Raw genomic sequence first — 21,135 nt, 5'->3', positions numbered from 1 at the left:
TTCCCAGCGATATTGTGCAGTCTAAATTGATGAGGTACATGGAAACAGTGAAATCTTTTCAGCTTCTGGTTGAGAAGATGCCATGACTGAGATATTGCCGTGTGTCACACAAAGCACAACAAAAATTACCAGTGAGGGCAGAAAGGGCAAGTAAAAGGTCACAGGTGATTAGATTGCCGAGAGCTCTGTTGGAGTCACTTGTGGCATCATTGGCCATATAATCACGACTTACTAGATGTGCATTGTTGGCCCTAAAGGTCTCAGCTCTTATCTCTGGATATGACGAAGACCGGAAGTGCTTCTTTGAGCAACTGAGACCTATATAAGATGTCCAAAATGAAACACAAACCAAACTAGTTGCACTACTTGAGTTTGCAGAAATCTTTTCAGCACAGTGAGACAGCTACAGCAGATTTTGGAGGATCATGTGGAAGGCGGCACTCTTGACCCTGTGTCTCTTGGTCGCTTTGGTAGACAAGGTGCGGCCAAATGAAGCCCATTCCTCTTTTTATGGAATGAAGCTGTGTGGAAGAGAGTTCATACGCGCTGTCATTTTTACCTGCGGGGGCTCTCGCTGGAGGAGAAGCATTGGAGACGCAGGTAAGACTTGCCTGTGAAGTGAACTCAATCATTCATAAAAATATTCATTCTAATAGAATTCATAATTTGTCTTCCCATCAGCTCTTACTGGAGACGAGGCTTTTGACAGATGGAATGCGAATCCTCTCCCTCAAATGGCCAATGAGCAAGATCTTGCGCAATCTAATGTATGGAAGGATCCGTCATTTGATGCGTCACCTGTGGATGCTGAATTCAGACGCTCTGCTCGCTCACCAATCTCGGACGAAGTCCTGGAGGCTCTTCGAAGTGCAGATAGGAAAGGACGGGATGTCGTGGTGGGACTGTCCAATGCCTGTTGCAAGTGGGGCTGCAGCAAGAGTGAAATCAGCTCCTTGTGCTAAACATTGTTGCCTCTCCCATGCATCTTACCTTATTTTATTATTATTTTTACATCAAGATCACAAATTGTCTGACTGTATGTTTTTTCAGACAAAGGTGTGCTTGACTAATTTTGTGTACTTGTTCAATAAAGTCATGTCATTGATAAAAAAAAACACAAAAAAAACACTTCCTCTTTTAAATTGAGTCATGACATCCACTGGAAAATTTCTGCTCTTCTGCAGTCTGTGCCTCTTACAGGTATTACATAAAAAGGAAAGACTGTGATTTGATGAGTGCTCAGGTGTGTCAAACTTGTTTTCAATAGCTATGCTTGCTAGTGACAGTGGTGAAACCACATAAATGTATAATTCTTGGTGTGTCAAAGTCAGCTGGGTCGGCTTCAGCACACCCTAGTGAAGATAAGTGGTACAGAGAATGGATGGATAGATTGATCCGTTTATACTGGGTAGAGTTATGGAAGTTCATGAAACAAAATAACAAAATGTTTTGTGTAAACAGGACAACATCTGAAATAATCTTCTTCAGTGACGTGCAACATCAAAACTTCTTTTTAGAAAATAATTTGGTGCAACAGTAACAGTTTTGACGGTCCATATAGTTTTCATACAATAACATTAACTATAGAATTTCTTGCTGCTTTTGCTCCATATGAAGAGCCCAGTTTAATTGCCAGTAGAGGTGTATTTGTACTGCTAGATTTTTTTTAATTGCTAAGCCATATTGTCACATTGATTATGGGTGGTAACTAGTTCCACTTCTTGTGCCATATGATCGAATATGTTTCTGTGGGAACTGATGTCAAGAGCCAGCTTGAATTTGTGTGCTATAGGGATTGCAAACACTCACATTCACACCGAAGGTCAATTTTGTTTTCAATTAATTCCCAAAACAGTTTTTTAGAAAGTGAGAAGATGCCGTAGTACCTGAAGAACACCCAGTGACCTACAACCTCAGAACTCCGACTACTAACTAGTCACAGACTATGACGTTTAGACAAGATATCCAGAGATCTTTCGGGTTGTATTAATTACAATCACAAATGAGAACATAATGCAAACTTCCCAAGTCAATCATTTGTTATTGGTGAACTATAATGATGGGAAATTGTTAACTATTACTGAATGCGTATGAATGAATACGTGTATAGACTACCTTTGGGGCCAGCTGAGAAGATATAAACGAAAATATAACGCATACAGTAATTGTGAACCAAGTTCATACAAAAAAAATAAAAAAAATAAACGACGAGCAGGAGCCAATTAAAATTGACAGCATTTGGTTGACAGTAATGTCAAATCACGTAGCTTTACATGACGGTCCGCCCAGTACGGAAGCCGAGTGAGTTCATGGTGATCCCCGGCTTGATTGCAAGGCATGCAATCTCTGTCACATACCAGCTAGCGGCATAGCGCTCACATAAATCTCTTGAGCTCTTATGTTCGTTTTCGGTGAAACAGAGCCGAATTATACTACGTTAATGTTAACTGCCTTACTGTAGCCCTCGGATTACCTACAGATACATATATTTGATACATCGGAGTGACCAGGTAACATTTTCGCGGCACATTCAAGCAGATAGTAGCTAACCGTGCTACTTAATAGCAGCCGGAGGTTTTGATTAGCGACCTTTCTGTTATGAATATTAATACATTTCATTTGTACGGCCCTTCTAGCAGGGATTTTAGCCCAAACCCCAAATGTTGTAAAGATGCCGCAGTGGTGGTTAACGTAGGACTGTCGATTGTATTCTTTTCTGCAGGTTACGTATTAACGATTATAACGATGCTTAGCTAGATAGCTAGACCCGTGTAGTCTGGGCCCCATGTTAGAAGATTAGTCGGATCACAATTCCACAATTATAGGCTACTTAAAATGGCCATTTGCTTAAGAAGGATTGTTAAATCACAGTGACAGATAAAACCAAACAGCTAATAAATGTTACCTAACATGGCGATGCTCGTTGCGTCACAATGAGACTTTCGCAATGTTTGTTTTGTGGGCTTCATATTAATGTGATCTGTTTATAGTTGGATGATAAGGGGAATAGAAGGCTAATGTGAATATGCTTTTGAATGATTGTTTGTGTATACGACACGTACTCTGCCGAGGGTGTACCCCGCCTCTTGCCCTAAATCAGCTGGGATGGGCTCCAGGACACCCGCGACCCTAAAAGTGAATAGAAAATTGATGCATGGACGTTATTGGTAAAGCGTTGTAACAACAGAAGCCTAACCGTGCCTCTTCTTTTCTAACATGGCTTACAATTAGGCTAGCAATAGTAACACAGATTGTGTTTTCAACATTGTTATTATCTTGCAGAATGGAGTGGCAACCAGATGAACAAAGTCTCCAACAAGTGCTTCAACTTCTCAAGGACTCCCAGTCTCCAGACACAGCAACACAGAGAGCAGTGCAAGAAGTATCCATACATATGTGCTTGAAAAAGAATATATAATAAGCTTGGTTGTATTTTAACACCTGTTTTAAAAGTCAAACAATCATTTTAGGTATGTAAGGGTGTGTGAGCTTTTGTAACGTGTGCTTGGCTGGTTGAACTTCTTAACACACTCCACAGAAACTGGAGCAACTTAACCAGTTTCCAGATTTCAACAACTATCTCATCTTTGTGCTCACAAGCCTAAAGTCAGAGGGTGAGTGTTTTTTTTATAAAGTCATTAAAAAAAATCCAAATGAACTTGCATGTCACTCATAGTATTGTAGTTATACTGTAAATTGTAATTGATTCTCTTTGTTGCCTTCTTTCTGTAGATGAGCCGACTCGCTCGCTCAGTGGCCTGATACTCAAGAACAATGTTAAGGCTCACTACCAGAATTTCCCTCCCAATGTGGCTGACTTCATCAAACGAGAGTGTCTCAATAACATTGGAGACCCATCACCACTTATCAGAGCTACAATTGGTGGGTGCCCTGTGAGATTTCTTGGCATAAAGCTAGCGTAACTTCTATTTCGTACCCAATGTGCATCAGGCTGATATGTAGGTCTATTAAGCTTTGCAGTTAATGTCGTTGCGGTATAACTTTTTTCTTTGGGGGGGGGTTATTCAGAGAATTCTATACATGTTATATTCATGTGCAACATATTTATTATTTTCGTTAAGGTATCCTGATCACAACCATAGCCTCCAAAGGAGAGCTTCAAACATGGCCAGAACTTTTGCCACAGCTTTGCAATTTGCTGAATTCGGAGGACTATAACACCTGTGAGGTCAGACTGGCAAGGCAGTACAGACACAAAATAAAATACAGCTCCTGTTACATTACGTATTTATTGCATTTGAGTGGTTTTCTTCATTTCATCTCTCAGGGTTCCTTTGGAGCATTGCAAAAGATCTGCGAAGACTCTTCTGAGTTGTTGGACAGCGATGCACTGAACAGACCACTCAACATTATGATTCCCAAGTTTCTGCAGTTCTTCAAACACTGCAGCCCCAAGATCAGGTCAGTGAGAATTATATTCCAACAAGGCTTGACATTCATGAAAATGTATCAAAATGGAATGTTGCTGTGTCAAAGTTTGAATAAAGTGTTTTATTTTTTTATTTTTTTAATTAAATTGCTTTTCCCACAACAAATAATAAAATGTTTTGCTTGTTGGATAAATGCATTTTATTGCATGCTAACAGCTTTTAATACTTTTGAATAAAATTAATTTGAATGTGCATCTATTTCTATGCATATGTAATTTACTACAGCTGTAATGTAGTGGAGAAGGATCGTATTGGACCTCGGAAGTATAAAAAGAATCTTGCTGGTTTCCACATGCTTGTCTTCCTCTTAGGTCCCACGCCATAGCATGCGTTAACCAGTTCATCATTGGTCGAGCTCAGGCTCTCATGGATAATATAGACACATTTATTGAGGTGAGTACTTTATGTACTGTATTTTTTCCTCAACCTCCTCATCCGAATCTATCGTGTAAATTGTTTAATAATGTCCCATTTAAGTTCGAATCAGAAGAAAATAAGTGTCATAATGACAAAAAAAATTCCTTAAACAATGCAAACCAGTGGTTTTAGAAGAAATGGGTATTGGAACACAAAAGGGGGAGTAATACATGTAGACAGATAATCTAAAAATACACAGAGTAGCCTTACATTTTTATGGCAAAAATCATTATCACAATTAATTTGTTCAATATTTACGATGAAGGATTAAAAATAAAATTTACATAGGGCTTGATGGATAAATATGTCCTCATTTTAAGTTCAATTGCTCCCCCCCCATTGCCTCCTGATTAAAAAAAGTACTTAATTCAGCAGTACCCGCATTTTAAATGTAAGTATCACTGACAATCAGTATATTTAATCGTTGCATCCAAGATGGTGATCAAGATTAAGATTGGAATAATTGCGCCGCCCATACTCATAGGCATATATTCTTTATCCTCTGGCTTTGTGTCTGCATGACTTCATAGTATTACACTGCCTCCCTGTGGTCAAGGCAGGAACAGTAGAAGTAGCTGCACAATTGTATTGCATGGCACTAAAACATGCAAAAACTGCTTGTTCATATTACTTATATTTATCATTACCAAATTTTGTCATTTGTTTTTGTGGGGCGGGAGGCTGGACCAGATTATAGATATGAGTGTTTTGAGTTACAAGCGCTAACCCTAACTTGGTCATGGAACAAATTAAACTGGTATCTCAAGGCACCACTGTGTAGTGTACAAAATGTGGCAAAGAAACAGATTTTTAAAGCAAGGGTTTCTTATGTTTAATGCCCAAGATGTTTTTACCTTCATCTTAAAAATTCTGATTATTACTTTAGCCACTACCTTTGATAGATTTACTGTACCATGATTCAAAAAAAAAAAAAGAAAGTTCAACATGTCGTTGTAATTGCCAACTATTAATTCACATAGCAAAAAGGTTTTATTGAGTCAATGAGAGATATGAAGTATACTAAATAACCTATTCTTGTGGTTTGCAAATCTCATTGTGTCAGTTCACACAACTGATTTGTGGGTGTGATTGTGTGAATGTGCTTTGCACCATTATTTCAACACAGGGTCTGCAGCAAATAAACGTGACTGTGATTCAAACACAAGCTTTCAATAAATAATCGAAATGGCCAGTGGATGTAACAGCAATGATTTATCACTCCCTTCTGGGTTTTTTTTTTCCTATGCTTAAAAAAAAACAACATTTCAATTGTTCTCTTATTTTGTTCAGTGATTAAATATCCAGATGTAAATTTGGCATAGCTATATGTAATCAATGGATGGCCGGATTGGATTTGAAACGCCTCTTTCTCCTTGCTTCTTTCCTGTCCAGAGTCTCTTTGCACTGGCAGGTGACGAGGACAGCGAAGTGCGGAAAAACGTGTGCAGGGCTCTGGTCATGCTGCTGGAAGTCCGCATTGACCGCCTCATCCCACACATGCACAGCATCATCCAGGTGGGGGCTTCAGTCACGACACCATAAGTAAATGAGCTAGTCTTGCCATCAACAACGTTCTCCGTCTGCTTCCACCAGTATATGCTGCAGCGTACTCAAGACCCTGATGAGAACGTGGCTCTGGAGGCCTGTGAGTTCTGGTTGACTCTGGCTGAACAACCGATCTGTAAAGAGGCCCTGTCTGGCCACTTGGTCCAGTAAGTGCCCACATGCCAGCCGGTCAATGGACTGGATTAATGTCGTAACAAAGAAGTCATATCTGGCTGATATGTAGGAAATGTGTTTGTCTGCTTTCTTTCCAGACTCATTCCGATCTTAGTGAATGGGATGAAATACTCTGAAATTGATATTATTCTTCTCAAGGCAAGGCCATTTACATGGCATGCGACTGCCTTCATTTGCCTCGTTTGCCTGTTTTGTCTTTGACCTCAATCACTTTCTTTTCTCGTCCTCCAGGGCGATGTAGAGGAAGACGAGGCAATTCCAGACAGTGAACAAGACATCAAGCCTCGTTTCCACAAGTCTCGCACTGTCACTCTGCAGCATGAAGGAGGGGAGGGTGAAGAGGGGGAAGACATTGATGATGATGAGGACGATGATGACGATACGCTGTCTGATTGGAACCTCCGTAAGTCAAGTGCTAAATAGACTCGTATCAATGTATCAAGCAAATCTTTTCATTATTAAAGAGTATTGTTTTCCTCCTGAAGGGAAATGTTCTGCCGCGGCCCTGGATGTTCTGGCCAACGTGTTCCGAGAGGAGTTGCTTCCCCATCTTCTGCCTCTCCTTAAAGGTCTGCTCTTCCATCCTGACTGGGTCATCAAAGAATCTGGCATCCTTGTCCTTGGGGCCATTGCTGAGGGTGAGTCCTGCTGTAGATTTGTTGTTCTGAATAATGTAGGTATTCCTTCTTGGCCATCCTCAGCGACCAGTTACCTTGCAAATGTTTCACTGGATGGATGAAAGTATTTTAAGAATACTGTGCCATATCGTGCTGTACTCCTGCTTCCTCCCACATTCCAAAATCGTCAAGTTATTTTACATTGTCCATAGTTGAGTGTCAGTTCTTGTTTTTTCAATGTGCCTCGCGATTGGCTGGCTCTTCTTGTGTGTTTATAGCAAAATTGTTCTGCATTTTCTTCAATAATTTAAAATGGCCATCCTGATGGCAGTGTTTAATTTGAACTTCTGATCTGCAGGATGCATGCAGGGTATGGTACCTTACTTGCCCGAACTCATCCCCCATCTCATCCAGTGCTTATGTGACAAGAAGGCCCTGGTTCGTTCCATCGCATGCTGGACCCTCAGTCGTTACGCACACTGGGTGGTCAGCCAGCCTCCTGACGCTCACCTCAAACCTCTCATGACTGAGCTCCTCAAACGCATTCTGGATGGCAATAAGAGGGTGCAAGAGGCGGCGTGCAGGTAGACATCCGGGCCTTTAGAATACTTCTTCGTTCTCATGTGCTGCTCCCAATTCCTTACACTCCACATGTTTTCTAAAGCGCATTTGCCACCCTGGAAGAGGAGGCGTGCACGGAGCTAGTGCCTTACCTCAGCTTCATCTTGGACACGCTGGTGTTTGCTTTTGGGAAGTACCAGCACAAAAATCTACTCATCCTTTATGATGCCATAGGAACCCTGGCAGACTCTGTGGGACACCATCTTAATCAGCCTGTAAGCCACCAAGCCCACTATATCCAAAGCAAGAGTATTTCTTTGCTTGTTAGAAGTCAAAATTCTCAATTTGATTATGGCCAAGGTAGTGTCAGCAAACTCAAATGACTCCACAAGCAACAGTTTGGTAGTGAACAATTCTTTCCAAAAGTGTCTTCAAGTGACTATAGCCTGTACCGTATTTCAATATCGAACGATTATTCGTCTTGTTTTTAGGAGTACATCCAAAAGCTGATGCCACCTTTGATTTCTAAGTGGAATGAACTGAAGGATGAAGATAAAGATCTCTTCCCCCTGCTGGAGTGTCTATCATCTGTGGCCACGGCACTGCAGAGTGGCTTCCTCCCCTACTGTGAGCCTGTCTATCAGCGTTGTGTCACGCTTGTCCAGAAGACCCTGGCTCAAGCCATGGTGAGCCTCCCAAAAATTACAAGATGATTATTTTGTGAAGTTTCCAATAGTCACGGATGTTGTCTTCTTGATGTGTGCCTTTCTCAGATGTATAGTCAGCAGCCAGATCAGTATGAGGCACCTGACAAGGACTTCATGATTGTGGCTCTAGATCTTCTGAGCGGCCTGGCTGAGGGATTGGGTGTACATGTGGACACGCTTGTGGCTCGCAGCAACATTATGACTCTGCTCTTCCAGTGCATGCAGGTGCGGAATGCGTTTCACGACAAACCACAGCAACTATTAAATTATAAATGACAGTAACATTCAATTATGGATTTTGTCAAGTATTGTTTCGAATAGAAGTCTGTTCGAGAAGAACATTTTTGTGTGTTTACATTCTTCTATTTATTTTTTGCTCACTGGGTTGTTTCCTAGGATACGATGCCTGAAGTAAGACAGAGTTCATTTGCTCTACTGGGAGACTTGACCAAGGCTTGCTTCCCTCATGTCAAACCTTGCATTGGTAATCCACTTCTATATCCACAAATGTAAAGCGCTTAAATCGCTTATCTGTGTCTTGCCCAATAATCTCCTTTTGTGTGTTTCTGTGCTCCTTCAGCTGAATTCATGCCAATTCTCGGGACCAACCTGAACCCAGAGTTCATCTCCGTCTGTAACAATGCTACCTGGGCCATCGGAGAGATATGCATGCAGATGGGTGTGGAGATGCAGCCGTACATTCCGATGGTTCTGAGTCAGTTGGTTGAAATCATCAATCGACCAAACACTCCCAAGACCCTACTGGAAAACACAGGTATATATGTAGATTTAAAAAAACAAAAACATAACGTCCACAAAAATTCCCAAACAAAGCAAAAGTAACCACATAAACGCAAAACGGACTCTCTTCCAGCAATCACCATCGGACGACTGGGCTACGTGTGTCCTCAGGAAGTCGCACCCATGCTGCCGCAGTTCATCCGACCATGGTGAGAATCTGTTTGAACTTTATAGCTTTGCTTCATTTGGGATATCTGTTTGGGATTCTGCTCACAATCCTGTGAGCTCAGTTGCCAGCACATGCAAGAGGTTTTCGTTCCATGTGACCTCATCGCACCAGTGCACAATCCGCATCATAATGAAAACGAGAGTCTTTTAATACTCATGTTGTTAAAGACCTGTTAGATCAACTTTTGAGTGTTCTCACTTAAGTTGTCGATGATTCTTGTGCTTTAGGTGCACATCACTCCGCAACATTCGAGATAATGAAGAGAAAGACTCTGCTTTTCGTGGAATTTGCATGATGATTGGTGTGAACCCAGGCGGTGTGGTGCAGGTGAGATTTCATATTTTGTACACTGAATGAAAGGTTTCCCCCTCTAAATTCAATTGATTTTTCCAGGACTTCATCTTCTTCTGCGATGCAGTCGCCTCCTGGGTGAACCCCAAAGATGATCTGAGAGAAATGTTCTATAAGGTGAGGGACCGGTATTGTTGGCGATAGCAGTACTTTACACATTGATGTGTGTGTGTGTGCGTTGGTTAACATTAAATACTGCCTGAAATAAGACAAACTCATCAAATATTTATATATATTTGAACTACAATCATCAAGTAATGACCAAAGGAAAATAAACGATTTAATTTTAAATGCTGCACCATTCTCGACCCAACAGGCAGTGCAGCCAAAACTAACCATACAAAATTAAGACAATATGTTGGGACATGATAAATAAAATCTCTTGAGATAAATATTAGAATTGAGGTGGTAAATGTAGGCCAGTGCTTTTGAGAGAATTTAGGGATGCAGAGAAGGCCTTCCTGGCCACCACTCACCAAGAATAAAGTGTATGGTTTGAACAATCGTATATTAACTTTGTTTCCAATTCCCCAAACAGATCCTGCACGGCTTCAAGGAGCAGGTTGGAGAGGAGAACTGGCAACAGTTCTCTGAGCAGTTCCCCCCTCTGCTGAAGGAGCGACTGGCAGCCTGCTACGGTGTATAAAGCCTCCACTCCCATCCAAGAGGTAAATGGACTTAATGTCAGCACAAAATATTCATTATGCAGAGTGTTTTGTTGCTGTGCTTTTCACGATACGGCACTGGCAAAGAATAGATGAACAAAGATGTGTTATTTCTACTAAACAATGTAAATATTGTGTATATATATATATATATATATATATATATACACAATATTTGCTGATTCATCAAGGCACTCCGCTTAGGAATTGCTGGAAAGCCGAAGTTGCACTCAATCATTGTTTATTTAAATGCAATCTTTTTCACATTGTTCTTCATGTTGGAAATACCTTTCCCAAAAAAAGTAACCTATTTTGTTGTGTCCTCTGCCTTGTTTGTGCAGGTGAGCCAACAGGAGGAAGGTGAATGGGAAACTCATCCATCTGTGTATTGCACTGCCCTGATCTGGGGGGAGGGAGAGGGACGCTTCTGGCCGCTCCCCCTGAAGGACGGCCCCCATGCCCTTATGTGTTTGTCCATAGACGGAGGGTGGGCGGGAGGGACAGGGGACACACACCTCTAGATTAAATAGGCAGGGACCCGACACCGAAAAACTAACTGGTAGGGACAGCGAGAGGGACCGAGAGACGAGTCGAAATACGTGGAAACGTGAGGGAGGCAGGGACAGAAACCGGCATCGAGAACGTTGAGGGAAAGACAGGGAGGGACTTCATTAACAAGGCAGGGAATCTAAGACGCGGACACGTCTGTTAGCGAGCTGGGAGAACAGGAATAGTGCGAGTTTATTTTTATTTAATTGTTTTGTTTTGTTTTTAAATCAGGATTCCTAATCGCAAGAGTAGCTTGACCACCAGACGGACAAGACCGACTGACTTCTCTAGTGTAGACTAAAAAAAATCACTTGCACATTATGCTGCATATGCAGTACTTGGATTTGACTGTGGGTGGCACTATACTATGGACTTTTTACAACCTATTGCATGCATGTTAGTGACCGACATGGTTAACTATGTTTAAGTTCAGGGTAATATCATATTTTCTGGGGTAATAGGATTCAATAAGAGTTACTTCATCTGCTGTCTTCGAATTCAACATAGCTGTCAAGTAACCGCAGTACCCAACATCGATGTTTTCTTACCTTCATTTTGACCACAGTGCTGCTTCACACAACTATCCATGCGAGACATTTATTGTCACATTTTCTACCTGATCTGGAGAGAAAGAGAGAGCGAGAGAGAGAATAGCCTCTATTGTGCTTCACAGACACCACTCCTCCATGAAGGGAGGATTAGGGCTAACACATTTGTTTTCACACCAAAGGGGAGGAAATCATAGCGAAAGAATCACACCCTTGGTTGTGTTCATGAGGGTTAATTGTGTGTGTATATATCAATTTATGTGTGTGCATGTGGAGTTTGTAAATCCTTATGTCATTGTGTGTCTGCCAATTAAATTGTGCTTTGTTTTTGACATGGTACTGAGCTTAAACTTGACTCCCACCGCAATGTCCTTGGCACCTGTTAACTGTGACTGCGTGTATGTGTGTATGCGTGCGTGCGTGCGTGCGTGCGTTTGTGTGTTCAGTTCTACATTTGTATTGATATCCATTTGCTGCCATATTGATAGTTTAAGCAAATATCTATGATGTTTTACATCTGGTCCACTTTTTTTTTTTTTTTTGCTGCTACTGATGTCTTGTTAATATGAAATTACATAACACAAATGTTTATTTTCAGTTGCTGATAAGTTCTTTTTGCACTTTTTATTTGTTTTGACCTTTTTTGTACAGACTTTTTTTTTTTTTTTTTTTAAATAATCCAACCCATGTGTTTATCCCAACGTCAGTGTTCTGTCATTCTGCACTGTGAACTTAAGTGTCTTTAAACTTGCAAAAAAACAAACAAAAAAAACTATCCCAATACTAAATGGCAAATAAAATCAACCTTGTGAAACTGCGACTAATCCGCACTTTTACAATGACTAACCTTGCCATATATTGCTTGTCTTGAGTGGGAGTGTGGTGAGCGTGCCAATTCGACAGATCCTGCATGAGAAGTTGTTTGCCTTTAAGCATGATTTCGATTCATTGAGGGTGTTAGTATGATGTGTGAAAGTGAGCTTTTCATTTTTGGGGGTGAGTCGCTTGCCCCTTACCAACTAACTCTGTGAGCATGCTCCCAGCCTGTGTTTTTACAAAGTGGATGCTTCATATGTATTTTACAGTGAATTCAATACAACCGGCATTTACACACCACAGCAGAGTTAAAAAAAAAAAAAAAGAAGAACAGGAAATAACGAGTATACCGTTAAAAAGCAATACTAAAGGGAAACACATTCTATTGTAGAGTGAGAAATAGTCATGTTTATAATGATAAGCGATTATTATAAAAATTTTTTGGACATCTTGTTTGCCATTAGCAGTCACACTAGCAGTCTGTTTGACCCTAACTGTGACCATTGAGATTCAAATGTTTATACTGAAATATAAGACAATCTAAACTGGAGTCAGTTCTTCGTGACTCAATCAAATTAGTTTAATTCATGTACAAAATGATGTCTTTTTTTTTTATTTTTAGTGGCCTATTGTGAACACTTTTACAAACATTGAGTCTACAATAAAGAGCATGATGTTTGATTTTTTTTGTTGATGACTTTAGTCAGCCATCTCATGATGGGACAGGCCTAGATTTTACACTAAGTAAATTTGTATGTAGATTCACATAACATCATTTGACAAGTCATACTTTTTGGGACATTTTCATTCGGTTTTGTGCTGGAGATTTTTCTCATGTAAAATGTGTGCCTGGGCTCAAAGGTTGGGAAACACAGCTAGAGAAACTTTGTCACACATCATGTTACTGCATAGTCATTATTCAAATGTGATTAAATCAAAAATACTCTCAAAACAGAAATACTGGAATCTGGTTACTACAGCTGAATCAGTCATGCGGGTAAAATCACAAGTTCAAAAAGTTGAAAACAGCTGCTATATGTAATATGCAGAGTATACATTTCCCCGAGTAGCTCAATTAAAAGGAAATACTTATTTCTATGACTACTATGATCATTAAAGTGTGTATCTCTGTATGCATTGTTTTTTTTTTTGCATGTGACTCAGAGAGAAAACTGGTTTGTTCTGATGAAAGTGTATCAATAAGAGCTAGGGATGAGCAGCGAGGAAGTTCTTGATATCTCTGGTGTCTCGAATATTCCAAGACCCTGATGCTGACTATTGTAAAGGCTTACAGTTGTATTTCAACCACATCTATCACAAGGACAAGTGTTTTCAGTAGGAACAGAAACATGAATTATTAGGGTGAAAGATGGGGAGTGAGAACTGAGCATTCATTGCCCTTTGTGGTAAAATCATTTTCAAGCGAGACACCACATGAAAATATATTGTGCAACAGTTTAACAAGAGAACAACTCATGGTATTGCCACCATCATCCTTCGACCTCATCCTGCTTGTTGAGCATACTTAAAAGAGGATCAATGAGGGTGGACTGCAGGATATTTCTAAACTCTTGTAGCCTTTTCTTGAATCCTCAAAATGAAATGAATCCTCGATACATTATATATTTCTTGGTCCAAAATATTACTATGTTAGTGTCTGGTACTTGCTTGCATTACTTTGTTTCTTGCTTATGCATTAGCAAGTACTGAATAACATTTATGTCACAAATCATGCTTGTATTAAGTATTCCTCTTGCTCTGTAACATCAGAAGTTGCTGAAGATCTCTTGTTTCTTGCTCCAGTCCATAGGGGGCGCCCTTTTTTTGTTGCGTCGAGCGAGAACCTTTTGTTTGGCCTCAGCTGCTGTAGGACTCAAACGCAGGCCGCTCTCCATGAAAGGATCCAAAACCCTCGAGTCATCCTCATCAGGGACCTTAAAAATACACACACATGCACATCTTTTATATATCTTGGCGTCCACACGTATGCAAATGGACCCATTTTCCATACCTGGAAACTCATGTCAGAGCTACTGAGCTCTGATTGAGTGGTAGAGCTGGTCGAGGACTGGGATGCGCAACTCCCATTGGCCCTCTGTTTAGGGGACATGTTTGTCATAGCGGCGTCTGTCAGTGTGACATGAATGATTGGCGTTTCAGTGGAGGTAGGAGAAGGGGCAGAGGAGGCGGCAGATGAGGCAGGCTCGGTAGCTGATTCATCCATGTACACCTGTGATGAACAGAAAAGGGGACAAAAGGAAAGTAGGAAACAATAATAACAATTATTATCCAACACTAGGTGGTTAGGGTTAACACATATAGCAAATATAGACAAAGAAATATTCACATTCCCACTTATGGGCAATTTATGATTTCGGAGCGTGGGAGGATTTCAGAGCACCGGAAGAAAACGACAAGCAAAGAAAAAAGAAGCAAATTCCATATAGAAAGGCGAGAGCCAAGACTTGAACCTGGAATTTTTTGATGCTGATTATTATTACTCGATTTGTCTTTCCTGCGTTTGTACTTTTCTTGCTTATTCTTAAGAACTGGAGTTGAATCAGTACTGTTCCTTTCATTTTTTTTTCTTCCTTTTCAAAAGTATCTATACTTCTACTTCTGAATATTTTTTTACCCTTTCTGGTCTGAATGTACAAATGTGGTCAAAAGACAAAACACACACCAAAAAAAACCTTGAAAACATACATGGCGTGCTGTGGGTGTGATCCCAAGTCTGTGGAAAAGCTCATCTGTCTCTTGGTCGACAAGGAGAAGGCGAACTTCTCGCTCTTCTGCTTTTATGAACGCCACCACATCGGAGTGCTTCAGACACTCAATGTTCACTCCATTGACCTGGGAAAACGGGAGGATTGAGGGAAGTAGGATTGAGTGATGCTAATGAGAAACAGCAGCGATTAGGAAGAAATAGCTATTATACAACATGCACGTCTCCACTCACAGCTATAAACAGATTTAAACCCGTACGGTACTTTTTAGTCGAGACATCTTGATTTGCATGACACCATATCTTCCACACATCACTGACAGAGAGGTATGGAACATGTGACGGCTTGTAACATGCATTTAAAGACAACAACGATCTAGATGTCCTCCATTTCCTTTGAAGGTTATCTAACATCAGGTTTCCAACCTTTCACCTTCTCAACACCGTCTCTCTCCCTTGCAGTCTAAGACACTCTAATTCCAACTAATCTGCTTTACCCCAGTCCACAAATGAGCAAATTAGTGCACAGACTTGATTAATCAGGATGTACCTAGGAGTCCACACTTGACATATGGGTAAATTGAAATTGACCTATATAAAGGTCAATTGGAAGAGCGCGTGTGTGTGTGTGTGTGTGTGTGTGTGTGTGTGTGTGTGTGTGTGTGTGTGTGTGTGTGTGTGTGTGTGTGTGTACATGTGTGTGCGTGCACCTCCACCAGTCGGTCTCCTGGGCGGACATCAGCTCTCTCTGCAGGTGAATGCGGGTCGACCGAGCGTACAAATTGTCCGCCCTTTGCCTTATTGCTGTGCAGGTTGAAGCCGTAGCCAGTTTTCCCCTTAACCAAATGACACAGGCGAGGGAGGAGCTCAGTTGACGGCTCTGGAGAGGCCTCAATCTGTAGCTGGGTCAAATAAAAATGCAAATGTTACCAAAAATGTCGATTGAAAGATGTCATTTCAATCATGGCTTCTGTACAACTATTCCTTCCTCCATCCATTCAATTGATTTCACCCTAGACTGGTTGCCCACTAAAAGCAGGATTACAGTAAAAATACAAATCAAGATACGGAAATTTCATGGCTGGATGAAGAATATTTTTGATTGCTAGATTGAAATGTCAAAATGTCTTTGAGACACAATTTTTTTGTAAATAAATATATATATAACATAACATGTGTCTCTATCTGAGACACATGCAGGCAGCAAACTGGAACAAAATAATCAGTTTGATCATATTTGTAGAAATGATTAAGATTAAGAATTTAGTTCAGATTTTAATCCACAATCAATCCCCAAAGATTTCTGATCAAAAACATTTTTCAAATGTAAACACTTTTCGGTGAAATAAGATGATCCCACAGTGACACTTGATGAACAAAATCATTTAGGAGAAGATGAATAATGTCTGTGCACAACTAAAACAAAAGACTGTTAAAAACTAAAACTGTTAAGTACAGATGTGCTCTATTTTCTTTTATTTTTTTTGCTGGATTTTTAAGAAATGATTTGCAGAAAAACTATGTGTCACCAATCCAGCCAAGACTTTGGTGACAACGACCTTTATTTGGGCGTCTGCTCACCCCACGCAACAATGAAATCCTGTCTGTGTTTACATGTTTGATAATGTCAAGCATTATGCAAGACGATTAAGAAAAGAATTCCTACTTGAAGAATTGGCAAAAATCGTCTGCAGTGTTGAAAACATATTTTAACCGATGTTGCCATTTTTATTTCATGTGTGTGATGAGCATATGCTACAACATTCTAGTTAAAAGTCCACCTGGGCAACCAGGCACGCAAAAGTAGAAAAGTTTTTTGATCAGTTTTACCCACATGCATGTCGTGTAAAATCTGCTTGATTGTATAATAAATGATGTCATAAAATACGTGATCTACCACATGATTGATTATCAGTAATTTTAACCAAGAATATGAAAAAGAATCATATTCACCGCCGAAGGGCTGCCACTATTTATCCTGTTGATTTGAGGCATGGTACTGACAATGGAGCTTGTTTGGAGCCCAAACAGAGAGATCTGACAGAGTGTTCTGAAGTCAGCTAAAATCAAGACCTCACTAGAAGATCTGGGCTTGAAACTGTGTGGCAATATATTCAGCTGTATTCATATTTAGGAAATTTCTTATGTTTACATCCGGAATACTTGAAACCATGCAGTCTACACCACTTTAACTTTAACCACAATAATAAACAATATAAATATTTTTTGGTAATAACAGATCACTCAAGCGCAACAAAATATAACTATAGAGTATAAAATAGGATTCCTGCCTTCAAAGTATGAATTTTTAAAATGCTTGGTCCATCCACTTCAGCTTCAAAGTCTTACATAAATAACACTTCAACAAAGCAATATAATCTGAAGGAAACATTTATTTTAGGGATGCACTGATATCATATTTTAGTACTTGCCGATACCAAGTACCGATACTTGATTATATCTTTTTTACAATTGTGATGAACATGTTTTTTATTGTAATTATTGTGTGAAAGCTTTTCGAACATGTCATCCATTTTGACCATCTCTTATCCTTTTCAGGGTCACAAGAGGTGATGGAGCCTATCGCAGCTCATTTCATGCCTAGATGGACTACACTCTAAACTGGCCGCAGCCATAACCACTGAGAAAGTGCTTCTAGAGAAGATCCCACTCATGCTAAGATGATTGGATCCTTCAAACGGTCTGTTTGTTCATGTTTGCCCTGCCTCGGATGCGAGTCCCCAGCAGACCCAAGCACCGGTACGTCACACCCAGATTCTCACCGTCACTGAGAGGTAATCGAGTTCACACTGCCCACACACACACACACACACACACACACACACACACACACACACACACACACACTCACAAGTCTGACGAGGGTACCCCTACGCTATCAGCGACTTTGAACATGGCATGTTTCATTTAAGAAAAAAAAAATAAAAAATGGCCAGTCAAAGGCTGGGTGAGTTTGGTGTGGAAGGCCTCAATCACATAAATTTGTGAACAAAAAATATAAAAGAACTAAAAATAATTTTCCACAGAGATCCCACAAAATCACTGCATCCCAATTTTCTTTTACATTATGCTGCATAGAGTCTAATATTTAAAAAGTATATTCCAATTTCTTCTCTCTCGCTCTCTCTCTCTGGAAATAAAAGGTTAAGCAAGTATCATTCCCTTCACACTTTGGTGACTGCAGTACTTTGTAAATGTCACAGATTTTTGTTGAGTTGGATACAGTAATCAGGTAATAAAAAAATATGTTTATAGTGTTAACACTCAGTAAGCAGACAGAGACGGCTGAAATGACCACACCTCAGAGAACACTGCATTGTAAACAAATATTACACTGACTCAAGACCTTTTGAGGGACACGGTGTTACAAGACAAGAATACAAGTTGCATTGTGCCACAAAGAACGTGAGAGCATGTTTTCCCTCTCTTCTCAGGTGTTGTCCTCTTTTTGACGGTCATTCTCTCTCAGAAAGAAATTGCCAGACGCTCTGGCACTGCTTTTAGACTAAATGCAGACAGCACAGCGTAAGAGATTAAATCGGGATTATTTCTCGGCGGACGTTAGATTTAAGGGTGTGTAATCAATGACATTGGTTTTTACCACTGTAGCTTAGCTCGTCGTTGGCTGACATGCAACCAATTAACCAACTCTGATTTAATAATCTACATAGCATATGTATTTTTTTTAAATTAATGCACCTTAATTAATACACCTAAAGCTACCATTACTTTTAATGTTCTGGTGCCATTGAGATGATGAAAATGATGCTTACCTCTGTGTCCGTCACAGTACTTGATGTCACAGAGGACCTCTTCACTTTGCCTGGTGAGACCAAAAAAGTGGGCGAGTTTGCAACAACAAGCGTGTGGTCATGTTTAGGGGACTTGGGCGAATTCTCCCTAGGTAAGGGTGAAGTTGATGGTGAAAGACGCGGGGAAAGGGTCCCCATCTCAATGGCCAAATCTTCTGTGCAAGCTAGACCACAGCTGTGAAGGTAATCATCTGTGTCTCGGTCCACTACTAATAGTCTGGTGCGATGAGGCACCTCTCGAATTCGCTCCACCACCTGTATACAGTAGATATGGGTCACTCATTTAAGGATGTTAAGTATTTTGCTTGCATTTGTATGCTGTTTTTTTTTTTTTTATATTTATATACGCGAGAAAATTTCAAAGTTCAAAAAGTTCAGATAGGATTTGTTATACATGAGTTGTGTGCTGCATAAATTAGCAACAAAGTCAATTTATTATAATAATTCAACTTGCACTGTAACTGAATGAAAAAAAGGAAAATTTGATTAACTTTTGATCCAAATTCAATCCAATTTTTTTGATGTCGCGCCAAATCACTCCAGAAATTTATAAATTTACAATATCAAACAGAAGTTGGTTAAGGGCACTTTGCACACAGACCAGGTGTAAAATTACCTTTATTAAACGACCAAGTAAAACACGTTAAAGTTTTTGAACATGAATACAACTCAAATTATGAATGGAATTTAGTCTTGTTATAACTTTAGGAATGAAAACAATCATAGTCAAATTAAAATGAATTTAAATTTGTGTGCATGACATCATCATCAGCATCATCATCATCATCATGAACATCATCATCATCGAGCGCAAGCAGATAAAAATAGGTGTTTGACAACATATGGCAAAATGTTCATGAGCAACATCTGGATTCAAATAGCGGTTTATGCATCAATCCCAATTCAGGCAAAGAAACCTCAATCATTTAACACCCGTTGATGTTATTTCATACCACATCCATCCATTCATTTCATATTCTCTCCCGCCAACTGTTCTGTAAATAACATACTTTCAACATGACACCTTTACACAAGGCTTACATTGACCCATTTAAGTACCCCCTCCTCCTCCTCCTCGGGCGAAGTAAAAGTGGTCCAACTGGTAAGGGATTTATTGTTTGCATCTCACAGGTGATCTCGCGCTTCCACGCAAAGGCCAATTCACCTGCAAGTCGGCACTCCACTCACCTGACCATGGCTGTCGTTCTCCACATTCTCGCCGTTCACCTCCACCACTCGATCACCGGGTCTCAGTCCACCCTGATCAGCCGACGAGCCGGGTTCAACTTTCCGGATAAACTGTCCACCTTTATTCTTCTCGCCATGCAAGTGGAAGCCATACCCGTGTTCTGTTTGGACCAGGTAGCAAACCCTGGGTCTCAGATCGCGTTCCATTCCAGCAAGTCAAAAAGCGGCGCACAAGTTGAGGAGTCTGCGGAGATTAAACAGGTGCTCTGTGGGGAGTCACAACTAATCCATCACGAGTGCAGCGCTCCTGTGCGCAAAAGAGCATCATCATTACGCATCATGTGCTCCATTAAGAGGCGCAATTGTCCAAAGTGCAGATGAAAACTAGGCTAAAACTAATGAATGCTTAACCCATCGTGCAAACAAAATCCGTAGCTCACGCATGAGGGCACCAAACATATGCGAAGGATGAAAAGCGTCAAAAAAAATGATGTCTGTCCATGGGAGAGTATTATCAGAGATTAGAAAGCTCCTTCTCACGCGTAATTCTTAATTGTTCTCGTCAGAAGGGCGTTCCCTGCTGTCTGAGCCACACAGGAGGAGGAGGAGGAAGTTGAGGAGGAGGTGTCAGAAACTGGTCCCGTACACGCGCACCCGAGTTGAACTGGCGCACTGAGGCCGAGCTGACGAGCGCATCAGGGGGCAGAAAGTGCCAAGTTAGAGCCAGTCGGCTTGCAGATTTCCGAGATGGAATTTAAACCAAATTGATTAAAAAAAAGGCCTCATTGTGGTAGTTTTAAATGATAAATGTAGGAACACTAATCAAATAAAGCCAGATATGAAATGACAGCCCCCTTTCAAAATGTTAAGACATGACTAGTTGACACAGTTTTATTGGGCGAGCAAATACACCAGCAAAAAAAAAAAAACAGAAAACGTTTTTCTTTTGTATTCTTTGCTTTTGTGTAATTGTTGCCTTGTGTACAGCTTGTCCTCT

General features: G+C 40.5%; 3 protein-coding genes across 4 annotated transcripts; 2 read left to right on the top strand and 1 right to left on the bottom strand.

Annotated features, from left to right (window-relative positions):
* The first annotated feature begins 425 nt into the window (after positions 1-425).
* rln3b (relaxin 3b) lies at positions 426-962 on the top strand. The gene is made up of 2 exons (XM_085912509.1): positions 426-600; positions 682-962. Exons 1-2 carry the CDS (start codon positions 426-428, stop codon positions 960-962), a joined length of 456 nt encoding a protein of 151 aa, XP_085768635.1.
* A 1,336-nt stretch (positions 963-2,298) lies between these two features.
* tnpo2b (transportin 2b) lies at positions 2,299-12,432 on the top strand. The gene is made up of 23 exons (XM_085912097.1): positions 2,299-2,510; positions 3,283-3,382; positions 3,539-3,614; positions 3,733-3,882; positions 4,083-4,189; positions 4,289-4,422; positions 4,763-4,844; positions 6,261-6,383; positions 6,462-6,580; positions 6,686-6,746; positions 6,840-7,011; positions 7,094-7,246; positions 7,584-7,809; positions 7,890-8,061; positions 8,278-8,472; positions 8,560-8,718; positions 8,890-8,977; positions 9,074-9,268; positions 9,368-9,443; positions 9,691-9,790; positions 9,857-9,931; positions 10,353-10,482; positions 10,821-12,432. The coding sequence occupies exons 2-22, from the start codon at positions 3,284-3,286 to the stop codon at positions 10,458-10,460; spliced, it is 2,670 nt and encodes an 889-aa protein (XP_085768223.1). The 5' UTR covers positions 2,299-2,510; position 3,283; the 3' UTR covers positions 10,461-10,482; positions 10,821-12,432.
* On the bottom strand, positions 11,827-20,778 carry nherf2 (NHERF family PDZ scaffold protein 2). Of its 2 annotated transcripts, none has more exons than XM_085912098.1 (6): positions 20,139-20,778; positions 18,912-19,205; positions 15,828-16,019; positions 15,099-15,245; positions 14,404-14,622; positions 11,827-14,326 (listed from the first exon to the last, which is right to left on the bottom strand). In XM_085912098.1, exons 1-6 carry the CDS (start codon positions 20,343-20,345, stop codon positions 14,159-14,161), a joined length of 1,227 nt encoding a protein of 408 aa, XP_085768224.1. In that variant the 5' UTR covers positions 20,346-20,778; the 3' UTR covers positions 11,827-14,158. The 2 variants fall into 2 exon arrangements, with proteins under 2 accessions (XP_085768224.1, XP_085768225.1); XM_085912099.1 differs by having other exon boundaries at positions 15,828-16,013.
* Positions 20,779-21,135: the final 357 nt, after the last annotated feature.

The sequence above is a fragment of the Syngnathus leptorhynchus genome, chromosome 5 (genome assembly GCF_054491065.1).
Source record: "Syngnathus leptorhynchus isolate UIUO chromosome 5, UIUO_Slep, whole genome shotgun sequence".
In the NCBI taxonomy this organism is placed as follows: Eukaryota; Metazoa; Chordata; class Actinopteri; order Syngnathiformes; family Syngnathidae; genus Syngnathus; species Syngnathus leptorhynchus.
Note: the sequence above shows the minus strand (reverse complement) of the source record. Positions and strands in the feature narration are given on the sequence as shown.